Source organism: Thalassophryne amazonica, chromosome 3, assembly GCF_902500255.1.
Source record: "Thalassophryne amazonica chromosome 3, fThaAma1.1, whole genome shotgun sequence".
In the NCBI taxonomy this organism is placed as follows: domain Eukaryota; kingdom Metazoa; phylum Chordata; class Actinopteri; order Batrachoidiformes; family Batrachoididae; genus Thalassophryne; species Thalassophryne amazonica.
In genome coordinates this window covers 66,119,415-66,131,575 of record NC_047105.1, presented here as the reverse complement: position 1 = coordinate 66,131,575, position 12,161 = coordinate 66,119,415, and the positions used below count along the sequence as shown (strand labels likewise).

The 12,161-nt window shown below is 46.7% G+C and overlaps 1 protein-coding gene across 3 annotated transcripts in view; it reads left to right on the top strand.

Annotated features, from left to right (window-relative positions):
* The first annotated feature begins 3,696 nt into the window (after window positions 1-3,696).
* The window catches only part of thumpd3 (THUMP domain containing 3), a 37,651-nt gene continuing 29,186 nt past the window's right edge, over window positions 3,697-12,161 (top strand). The window contains exons 1-3 of one of the 3 annotated variants that reach the window (XM_034166607.1): window positions 3,697-3,702; window positions 10,259-10,267; window positions 11,738-12,006. In XM_034166607.1, coding sequence (XP_034022498.1) covers window positions 11,761-12,006 — 246 coding nt within the window. In that variant the 5' untranslated portion in view covers window positions 3,697-3,702; window positions 10,259-10,267; window positions 11,738-11,760. Of the gene's footprint in view, window positions 3,703-10,170; window positions 10,273-11,715; window positions 12,007-12,161 lie in introns of those variants that run through there. The other 2 variants (XM_034166605.1, XM_034166606.1) reach the window with 2 other exon arrangements.

Below are 12,161 nucleotides of genomic sequence, written 5' to 3'. Positions count from 1 at the left end.
CGCCTCATGCCCTGTGACTGTTGGAATAGGCTCCAGTCAAACACTGGCTCCTGTGCAACAAACCCAGCTTTACCCAGTGTTTGATACCAATACCAGTGTTTTTGTTTTTTGTTTTTTTTGGGGGGGAGGGGGAGGTAATAAGCCTTGGAGGTATGAATAGTGTTTTTACTGATGTCAGAATTATGGGCGTGCCAACTGTTTTGGCCATCTTTGCAGCATTGGCGAATAAAGAATAGATAGCAGAAGTCTACTCTCTCTGATGGCAAAAGATCACGAAAACATCGCAATACTTCATGAGACAGCCGTGAGGTTTTGAGTGGACTTAGCAGTGAAGTGCAATCGCCCTACGAGATGAAGATGAAATTAATTGATGGTGAAAATCCAAATGAAATGTCATCATCTGTCTGGTTGGAGAGTGACTTATTTATTTTCACGAGGTCCCATCAGAGGACGTGAAAAACTACAAAAGCTTGCACGTCTATAACCAGATTGTGGCTGAGTGCGAGAAACAATGTCTCGAATTGTGCAGGACGAATGGAAAAGTAACTATCAGCATATCCACAGCGCACATATTATCTTTGTTGTTCTCCCTCGTTAATGTTTCCTGCTGCTCTGCCACATGTTAAATACTTTTCAAATTAAAGTTAACTTTCTGTAATATCTGTCACGGTTAAATTTCAAATGTGGGAGTTTGTGCTTTTACCACCATTCAGGCTGTGTTCAACTTTAACGATCATTAATGAACAGTCTCACAGAACTCTGATAGGTTTAAGATGTTTGATTCATGAGGTTTTTCATCCAGATTTTAAGGCTCAATGGACATATTTAAAAATGAAATGGTCTTGGATCCAATAAGATAATGATTAAAGAGGTAATATTGTGCAAAATCATCTTTTACATTCTGGTAGTTTTTCACAAGCTTTGCCCTGATTTCTGGTTATCTTCAGCAGTCTATAGTAATACAGGTTCATCTCTCTGTCTGGCCGACTGTGGCAACGGATGATGTGACAATAATTTACCGTAACAGCATTTGAAGGCTAAGAATAGATGCTGGTATAAACAGAACGGTATAGGGGAGTACCACCAAGGTGGCCGACTTCTGGGTTCGTTTCCTCCACCAACAAAGTTGGATGAGGTTATGTTAACACCCCTGTTTGTTTGTTTGTGAACAGCCTGTAGCCCACAATGTTTCATATATCATTACGAATAGCAGGAGTTGGTAATGGTAGAAAATATATTTTTTTCAAATATGCTTACATCCACTTCAGAGATTGTGCATTGTGTAATTTGGGAGATATTTCCTATAGGAAGTGGGTGTCTACCATGACAAAAAAAACCCCCACCCCATGTAAAAAAGAAAACTGCAATATATACAGTATTGTCATTTTAACATCTTTCGAAATATTACAATGTAATTGTTTTGACTTCATGAACCCTGCATTGAACACATTCAAGTTTATGATATATAATGTGTTGTGTGGGCCACCAGAAGAGGAGGTACTGCTGGCCCACCACCAGAGGGCGCCCTGCCTGAAGTGCAGGCTTCAGGCACGAGAGGGCGCTGCCGCCTCCAGGAACAAGCCGTGGTGACAGCTGTCACCCATCAACCATGACAGCTGTCACTGATCATCTACTCCACATCTGGAATAAAAGCAGGAAGACACCTCCACCACATTGCCGAGATATCATCTTCATCAAGAGGTAATATCCTCAGCCTTTGTGGTAATTTTCTAAATCTATCTATTGTGAGTGTTTGCAGGAGTACCGGTCCTTAGTTTGTGGAGGCTGTGCAGGACGGCACTCTTTTCCTCTGAGGGATCGCTGCAACACGTATTGAGTGAGAGGTGGAGGTGGAATTCCCACCATAATTGTTACTGGGTGCACACACACCCACACTTGACTGTTTTTGTTTTCTGCCAGCAGTACCAGATCCGACACGCCGAGAGGGTGGCCACCTGGGGACTTCGGGACTTGGCGGCTCCAGTATCCCTCGGGTTCGGTGGCGGTGGAAATCGTGTGGTTCCGGTTCGTCTCCAGACGGGCGTCTCCTATCGTCGAGCCTGCCCACACGACACCTTTATTAACTGACTTGTGTACATTCTGTAATCTGCTGTGTTTGGTTGTGACATTCACAACAGTAAAGTGTTCTAATTTAACTCCTTCCATTGTCCGTTCATTTACGCCCCCTGTTGTGGGTCCATGTCACTACACTTTCCCCAACAGGATATCTCGGCCAGCGTCATGGACTCCGAGGGGCGTCACCCGGCTGTTGAACGACCAATGGGAGAGCAGGGAGCGCAGGCGTCTGCAGGAGGCGTGATTGGTGAGCTACAGCACATTCTCACCGCCTTTACGGCTCGGTTGGATCAAATGACCGAGCAAAACATCCTCCTGAACCGCAGAGTGGAGGCTCTCTCCGCGCAAGTGGCGGCGAGCGCTCAGGGCGCTGCTGCAGCTCCTCCTCCTGCCGACCCTGTGCAGGATATAAATGTTCCTGTGGTGGTTCAACATCCACTCCCACCATCCCCTGAAGCATACATAAGCCCCCCCCAGAGCCGTACGGAGGTTGTGTGGAGATGTGCGCAGACTTTCTCATGCAGTGTTCGCTCGTCTTCGCACAACGTCCCGTCATGTACGCATCAGACGCTAGCAAAATAGCTTATGTGATTACTCTGCTTCGGGGAGAGGCACGCGCTTGGGCTACGGCGCTTTGGGAGCAAAATTCACGGCTCCTTCACACGTACACTGGGTTTGTGAGGGAGTTCAGAACAGTGTTTGATCACCCTAACAGGGGAGAGACCGCTTCAACTGTGCTGCTGTCGATGAGACAGGGACGCCGGAGTGCAGCCGCTTATGCAGTCGACTTCCGCATCGCGGCTGCGAGGTCCGACTGGAATAACGTTGCGCTCCGCGCCGCCTTCGTAAACGGACTGTCGTCGGTCCTGAAGGAGCACCTGGTGGCCAAGGATGAACCGCGGGGAGTATATGGGCTTATCGATCTTGTTATACGGTTAGACAATCGGTTGGAGGAACGCCGTCGGGAACGAGATGAAGGGCGTGGCCGGGCGCGCGCCGTCCCTCTTCCTTCCGGGTCCGAGAAAGGTCCGCCCTTCCCACGCTCCCTGGCCTCTACGTCCCGTGGGGCGACAGCTCCCCCTGCTGACGAAGCTATGGACACGAGCAGGGCCACATTCAGACCACCGAATAGACAGAGGAGGCTTCCCCGCGGGGCGTGTTTTGTTTGTGGCTCAATGGAGCACCAATTGAGCAATTGCCCCGAACGGTTAAACACCAACGCCCGCCCCTAGAAACTGGGCTTAGGGTGGGCCAAGAAATTCACGTGGGACACACACACATTTCCACACGGCTCCCAGTTACAATCCTTAGCGGGGATTTAACCCTTCAGGCCCCAGCACTGGTAGACACAGGGTCAGAAGGGAATCTGCTAGACAGCAGATGGGCCAGGGAGGTAGGGCTCCCTCTGGTGGCGCTTCCTTCACCATTGCAGGTGCGAGCACTAGATGGCACCCTACTCCCTTTAATCACACACAGGACACTACCAGTAACTCTGGTAGTGTCAGGGAATCATAGGGAGGAGATTGAGTTTTTTGTGACTCTTTCTACCTCCCGTGTGATTCTGGGGTTCCCCTGGATGCTAAAACACAATCCCCAGATTGATTGGCCGTCCGGGGTGGTGGTACAGTGGAGCGAGACCTGCCATCGGGTGTGTTTTGGATCCTCGGTTCCTCCCGGTTCCCAGGCTAAGGAGCAGGTCAAAGTTCCCCCCAATCTGTCGGCGGTGCCGGTTGAGTACCACGATCTTGCTGACGTTTTTAGCAAGGATCGGGCACTCACCCTTACCCCGCACCGTCCGTATGATTGTGCCATCGATTTGTTGCCAGGTGTGGAGTTCCTGTCCAGCAGGCTGTGCAACCTCTCCCGACCTGAGCGCGAATCGATGGAGACCTACATCCGGGATTCCTTAGCTGCCGGGCTGATCCGTAACTCCACCTCTCCGATGGGAGCAGGTTTCTTTTTTGTGGGCAAAAAAGATGGCAGTCTTCGTCCATGCATTGATTACCGGGGGCTGAACGAGATCACAGTTCACAACCGATACCCACTGCCTTTGTTGGATTCGGTGTTCTCCCCCCTGCATGGAGCTAAAATCTTCACAAAGTTGGATCTTAGGAACGCATACCACCTAGTTCGGATCCGGAAGGGAGACGAATGGAAGATGGCATTCAACACCCCGTTAGGTCATTTTGAGTACCTGGTCATGCCGTTCGGCCTCACTAACGCCCCTGCGACGTTCCAAGCTTTGGTTAATGATGTCTTGCGGGACTTCCTGCACCGATTCATCTTCGTATATCTGGACGATATACTCATCTTTTCTCCGGACCCTGAGACCCATGTACGGCATGTACGTCAGGTCCTGCAGCGGTTGTTGGAGAACCGGCTGTTTGTGAAGGGCGAGAAGTGTGAGTTTCACCGCACCTCTTTGTCCTTCCTGGGGTTTATCATCTCCTCCAACTCCGTCGCCCCGGATCCGGCCAAGGTCGCAGCGGTGAGAGACTGGCCCCAACCTACGAGCCGTAGGAAGCTGCAACAGTTCCTCGGCTTTGCAAATTTTTACAGGAGGTTCATTAAGGGGTATAGTCAGGTAGTTAGCCCCCTGACAGCCCTGACCTCACCAAAAGTTCCCTTCACCTGGTCGGATCGGTGCGATGCCGCATTCAGGGAGTTGAAACAACGCTTCTCGACTGCACCTGTCTTGGTGCAGCCCGATCCTAGTCGCCAGTTTGTGGTTGAAGTGGACGCCTCTGACTCAGGGATAGGAGCCGTGCTATCCCAGAGCGGAGAGACCGATAAGGTTCTTCACCCGTGTGCCTATTTTTCCCGCAGGTTGACCCCAGCAGAGCGGAACTATGACGTGGGCAATCGAGAGCTCCTTGCGGTGAAAGAGGCTCTTGAGGAGTGGAGACACCTGCTGGAGGGAGCGTCAGTGCCTTTCACGGTTTTTACTGACCACCGGAACCTGGAGTATATCAGGACCGCCAAGCGACTGAACCCCAGGCAAGCCCGCTGGTCACTGTTTTTCGGCATTTTGACTTCCGGATCACCTACCGCCCCAGGACCAAAAACCAGAGATCGGATGCCCTGTCCCGGGTGCACGAATGGGAAGTCAAGACCGAGCTGTTTGATCCACCGGAACCCATCTTACCGGAGTCCACTATCGTGGCTACCCTAACCTGGGACGTGGAGAAGACCGTCCGGGAGGCCCTGGCACAGAGCCCGGATCCCAGAACTGGACCGAAAGACAGACTATACGTCCCACCAGAAGCCAGGGCTGCCGTCCTGGACTTCTGTCACGGGTCCAAGCTCTCCTGCCACCCAGGGGTGCGTAGGACCGTGGCAGTGGTCCGGCAGCGCTTCTGGTGGGCGTCCCTGGAGACTGATGTCCGGGCTTACATCCAGGCCTGCACCACCTGCGCCAGGGGCAAGGCGGACCACCAGAAGGCACAGGGACTCCTACAGCCACTTCCTGTGCCTCATCGCCCCTGGTCCCACATCGGTCTGGATTTTGTCACGGGCCTCCCGCCGTCCCGGGGACACACCACCATTCTCAAGATAGTGGACCGATTCTCCAAGGCGGCCCACTTCGTGGCCCTCCCGAAGCTCCCGTCGGCCCAGGAGACGGCGGATCTCCTGGTCCACCATGTCGTCCGGCTGCATGGGATACCTACAGACATCGTTTCAGATCGCGGTCCCCAGTTCTCCTCGCAGGTATGGAGAAGTTTCTGCCGGGAACTGGGGGCCACCGTGAGCCTCTCGTCTGGGTATCACCCTCAGACTAACGGACAGGCCGAACGGGCCAATCAAAAGTTGGAGCAAGCCCTTCGGTGTACTACCTCCGCACACCCGACGGCTTGGAGTGAACATCTGGCCTGGATCGAGTACGCTCATAACAGCCAAGTGTCCTCTGCCACCGGCCTCTCCCCGTTTGAGGTGTGTCTGGGGTACCAACCCCCTTTGTTTCCTTTGGTGGAGGGAGAGGTCGGTGTGCCCTCGGTCCAGGCCCACCTGCGGAGATGCCGTCGGGTGTGGCGCACCGCCCGTTCGGCCTTGTTGAGGGCCCGGACGAGGGCAAAAGCCCATGCAGACCGTCGACGGTCCCCGGCCCCCCCATACCAGCCCGGGCAGGAGCTATGGCTATCCACCAAGGACATTCCACTCCAGGTCGAGTCGCCCAAGTTAAAAGACCGTTTCATTGGACCATTCACCATCCTTAAGGTCCTCAGTCCTACCGCAGTGAGGCTCCGACTCCCGGCCTCACTGCGGATCCATCCGGTCTTCCATGTCTCCAGGATTAAACCGCATCACACCTCACCCCTCTGTGCACCTGGTCCGGCGCCGCCTCCTGCCCGTATCATCGACGGGGAGCCGGCTTGGACAGTATGCCGGCTCTTGGACGTCCGTCGAATGGGCCGGGGCTTTCAGTATTTGGTGGACTGGGAAGGGTATGGACCCGAATAACGCTCCTGGGTGAAGAGGAGCTTCATCCTGGACCCGGCCCTCCTGGCCGATTTCTACCGTCGCCACCCGAAAAAGCCTGGTCGGGCGCCAGGAGGCGCCTGTTGAGGGGGGGGTCCTGTTGTGTGGGCCGCCAGAAGAGGAGGTACTGCTGGCCCACCACCAGAGGGCGCCCTGCCTGAAGTGCGGGCTTCAGGCACGAGAGGGCGCTGCCGCCTCCAGGAACAAGCCGTGGTGACAGCTGTCACCCATCAACCATGACAGCTGTCACTGATCATCTACTCCACATCTGGAATAAAAGCAGGAAGACACCTCCACCACATTGCCGAGATATCATCTTCATCAAGAGGTAATATCCTCAGCCTTTGTGGTAATTTTCTAAATCTATCTATTGTGAGTGTTTGCAGGAGTACCGGTCCTTAGTTTGTGGAGGCTGTGCAGGACGGCACTCTTTTCCTCTGAGGGATCGCTGCAACACGTATTGAGTGAGAGGTGGAGGTGGAATTCCCACCATAATTGTTACTGGGTGCACACACACCCACACTTGACTGTTTTTGTTTTCTGCCAACAGTACCAGATCCGACACGCCGAGACGGTGGCCACCTGGGGACTTCGGGACTTGGCGGCTCCAGTATCCCTCGGGTTCAGTGGCGGTGGAAATCGTGTGGTTCCGGTTCGTCTCCAGACGGGCGTCTCCTATCGTCGAGCCTGCCCACACGACACCTTTATTAATTGACTTGTGTACATTCTGTAATCTGCTGTGTTTGGTTGTGACATTCACAACAGTAAAGTGTTCTAATTTAACTCCTTCCATTGTCCGTTCATTTACGCCCCCTGTTGTGGGTCCGTGTCACTACACTTTCCCAACATAATGCTCCTGACTTGGTAGTACTTGTTTTAGAGAAGTCACAAAAGCTACATAAGTACTGATATTATTACAGTGATCATGCAATTACACATATAATTTCAAGTCACAGCATGGCAAGTTGTAGTAAATCAAGTGTCATGGCCAAGCCAAAAACAAGATCTCAAGCTAAAGAATTTGATAAAACCTTTGACAATGATTTATGTTTTTAAAGTTTTTGAAGAGCATGGCCTCCTCCTAAGTTCTGTTAGTCACACAGTGTGACTGAAATAAAACCTTTGACAATGGTTTATGTATTTAAAGTTTTTGAAGAGCATGGCCTTCTCCTAAGTTCTGTTATTCACACAGTGTGAGTGAAATACAACCTTTGACAATGGTTTATGTTTTAAACTTTTTGAAGAGCATGGCCTCCTCCTAAGTTCTGTTATTCACACAGTGTGAGTGGAAAAAAAACCTTTGACAATGGTTTATGTATTTAAAGTTTTTGAAGAGCATGGACAAACTTTACACATAGCGGAATAGCCAGATAGCTGAAAATAGACCATACTTTGTTACATTCAAGGGGTGAGGGGTTATTTTCAAGATATAGAATTAATTTTGATGCCAAAATGCTGGTATTAATATTGTGAATCATTTCAGTGGATGTATTGAAATTCTGACTTGTGATTTTACCACCTCCTGCTATTATGAATTTTTTAAAGAAGATTCATATCCTGATAGGCAAGAACTGATTCAATTTTTAAGGTCATATTTCAAAGTCAGAAAAAATCCCTATCTTTAACATTGAACGAATGTTCAAAAATTCATAACTGTCAAAAAATATCACAATTTCTTTCATATTTGAGTGTTATGTAGGATGGTATCTGACTGAAAGTTTGATTCAGAGCTGATCCTGATTTTCTGTCCAATTACATTTAACATTAAAAACCCCACTTACTGTATATTTTACATTATATCTTAATCAAACGTACATCAGTCACTCTCATATTTGAAAGTGAGGTGCAGACTGGCACTCACTATCACCTGACAAAGTTTGTGTTTTTTGTGAACATTCGAATTTAATATTGAAAAGCCCATTTGGTGTACATTTTGCATTATATCTCAATCAAAAATGCCTCAATCACTCTCATTTGTGACAATGAGGTGCAAACTGGCACTCTCAATGAATAGACTAAGTTTGAACCGCATCTGATCAGTTGCGGATTTAGCAGATATTTGATTCTTTTAAACATTCAACATTCGATCTATATTTTCTATTGTATTTTAGCTTATGTAAAGCCACTTTTAACAGGACTTTGACCTTGAACATTTTTTCCAAGGTAAAAAATTTGTGGTATTAGTGTTGACGGAGGTTTAGTAGTTACTTGTGTGATTTTCAGTTATACAAATAAACTTGATTTTGCTTCACTGAAGATTAGAATTCTGGTTAATCCTGCTTTATATTTCTAAATCTGACCATGGAAGGAGAATTATCTGTCACACATCAAGTTTAAATTGTTGAACGATGTTAATCATCTACAGGTGTGTGGCACGGAAGAGGGCAGTTTTCAGAGTGATTCTTCTCGATTTAAACATCATTAATCACAAACAAGACATGTTGGAACTAGATGGTCACAAGGGAATCAAGCAAACTTGTGTGAAGAATTAAAAAAGTCAAATCTGGCTGTGATGACGACACTGCAGCGTGGCATCAGACAATCGAAAAACCTTTTCTTCTTGAAGTCATCAATGACAATTCCATTGGAAGCTAAATCTGTCAATAAACTCGTGTAATTTGCGTTTAAGTTATTATTGTGGTGTCTCCAGTCATATCAGCGTTCCATATTTTCAAAATGTATAGCACAGCGCCCTCTATCGCACATGTGTGGTAAATACGGCCCTCTGGAATAGCTAAATTTTAAATTACAATTTAGTATAGTTTGGTTTTGTATCCCAAGCTTTGAGCTCTGAGTGTACTTTCTGTGGACTAAATAATACATAATTTTTGAATTATGCTCAAGTTCATTGTGTGTGTTTTTTTGTGTCACTTTTTTGCTTCTCAAAATAAAACACTTAAATTATTCGAATTTTATAACTGTACTTCACAACTTTAAATATTTTTTTTTTCTGTCGCAATTCTTTCTTTTTCTGACTTTGTTGTAGTGGGGTTTATTTGTTTGCTTATTTGCTTTTTTGCAAACCTGTGCTAAGTTAAATCTGCTGCAATAACACTTCCCATGTGGAAGTTTACCCTTCATAATAAAGAAACGAAATAAATGCCAATTGGACATGAGAAACAACGTACAACAAGGCGGGCTTTCTATTTGACTTGAATTTTCTTTTCTTTTTAATTACATAGAAAAATATACATAAAATGTACTGACACGGATCAGTAGTAGTAGTAGTAGTAGTAGTATTGTATGCAGTTATGCTGAACATGTGGAGCCACACATTTTTTTTTTGCACTTATAAGTGTAACATATCTAGTTTTCTAAAGTATTTTATGACTATTACCCAATACACAATTATTTATTCAATCATATGGGATTTTTTTATCTGCCTGTCACAGTAGATATTATTTTTATCTTAAAACTATATGCATAAACTATATAATATAATATAATATAATCTATAATAAAACTTTTGTTATAGTTCCTTTTCCCTTATAAATGCATTTTGTGTTTGATTCTAGCCGTCATTGCCTTTTGTTTGTCAGGATCTTGGGATTTACTTGCGGCCAAGATGCTTTTATACTGAAGGGCAGAAGTGGAAGTGGTTTGTTATTGACGCCGGAAGAATAGCTTGATGATGCATCCTCGTGTTGTGAATGTGATGGTTAATTTGCAACTTTAATCAAACTTGGCCTGATAACGTTGGTTTCAGCTGCTGCAGGTCAGGTAGTGGTCTTGTTGTCACACCAGCAAATGCGTAATGAGTTTTTAGAATGAATAATGTGCGTTTGTCGTCAAATATATTTTAGCTTCTGAAAGCTAACGTTAGCCTGCTAAGGAACTGAACTTACTCAGAATGTCACATAATAAATCTAAGCAAAAGCATCATATCTGAAATCAGGATTGCCCGACGTTTTTTTTTTTCTTCATTGATCATTTTACTATAAGAAAACTAAAGGGAAACTTCGAATATGTTAGAATAAAGTCATCAAAGTGTTCAGATGTGCAACAGACATTTGAGGGAAGAATATCAAATCCCGTGGATCAGGGTTCGTGAAGGATAAGGGGCAGATGTCAGTCTCACCGGTTTGGGGATAACTGTATACGCGAAGGTCTCAGCGCTGACATCTTTTGTATGCCACCCGGAGGTGGGTAAAGAGTCAGCAGGCTAACCGCGGGGTCCATCTCACCGGTTTGTATGGAATAACTCAGGATAGAAAGGTCTCGGGGACATTGAACCAAGACCCTTCCATCTCTTTTTGCGGGTAAGGTAGAACCCCAGAGTCTTTGTGGCCTTCCATTGTCAAGTCCCTGCATCACTGGCCACAATGGAACTCATGTTCCTGAGTGCATGTCGCAACAGTGTGTGGTGGGACAGTGTCCAAATACTTACGGACCTGTGTGTGGGTGTCACAAGCAGCCTGCCAATGCCCAGGCGCACCACACACACACATATATATATGTGTGTGTGTGTGTGTGTGTACATACACATGTAAAAGGTTAGAGTTCATGTTTGTGGTAGGGTTAGTGTTAACCATGTGGCTGCATCAGTAGAAACTGGGAAAAGCAAGGTTGTCACGTGACGACAATCAGCCAAAGAAAGGCATTCCTTTTCCGTATCTCCAGCCACTGCCTTAATTGATTAGCACACAGTCATATGGTATAAAGTCATTATAAATGTTTCAATTGAACATCAGTTAAGAAAAAACTTAACGTGAAATAAAGTTGTTTCATCAAACTTGAGACTGAGCTTTTTTTTCTTTTTCTTTTTTAAAATAGAGATTTAGTTTCAAAATAATGGATTATTCCATCCATTTTCTACACCCACTTATTCCAATTAAGACATGGGGTGAGACAGGGTACACCCTAGACAGGACGCGAGTTTTATTGCAGGGCATAATGGATTATTCAATCTTGTAACTCAGTGTCTGAAGTAATTAGCCCTAAATAATCAAATGACTGTTACTGCCATGGCTACATAAGGGCAGGATAACTGGAGAGATTTGTAGTGATAGTTTTGGTATTGGGAATAGTTTTTGTGTGTGTGTGTGTGTGTGTTCTCCATACTTACTACTGTTATTTCATGGTCATGGTGAAATGGGCAGAACAAACAGTTTGAACAAGCTTTCATGATTCTTTTCTCTTGAGTTGCCCACATGTGAGTCACAGGTTTGAATCACACATTCCACAGATATACTACTTTGCCACTCAAACATGTCTTCGCATGAAGATGGGCCTGTAGATCAGGATCCTGTTGCAGCAGAACTACCCCCGTCATCATCCATCGAGAACAATGCCACCACTGAGCCAGTCATCACTGTCACCATTGGAGCAACAGTGCCCACAGGGTTCGAACCCACTGCTGTTGAGGAGGTCATGGAGAAAATTGGGGTGGATGCACGAATCAGCACAGAACGTGGTCGGATATACTTTGCAATAAGTACAGACAAACTTTCCCAGGTAATACTAGGGGACACCAATCAGAAGACTTCTTCACATTAAGTGAAGAGTGTCATGAGGAGAAAATCAGCAGATTTCACAATGGTCATTAGTCACACTGTTTAAGCACATCCATATATTATAAATGTATTTTAAAGAATTTCTGAGTACATCTG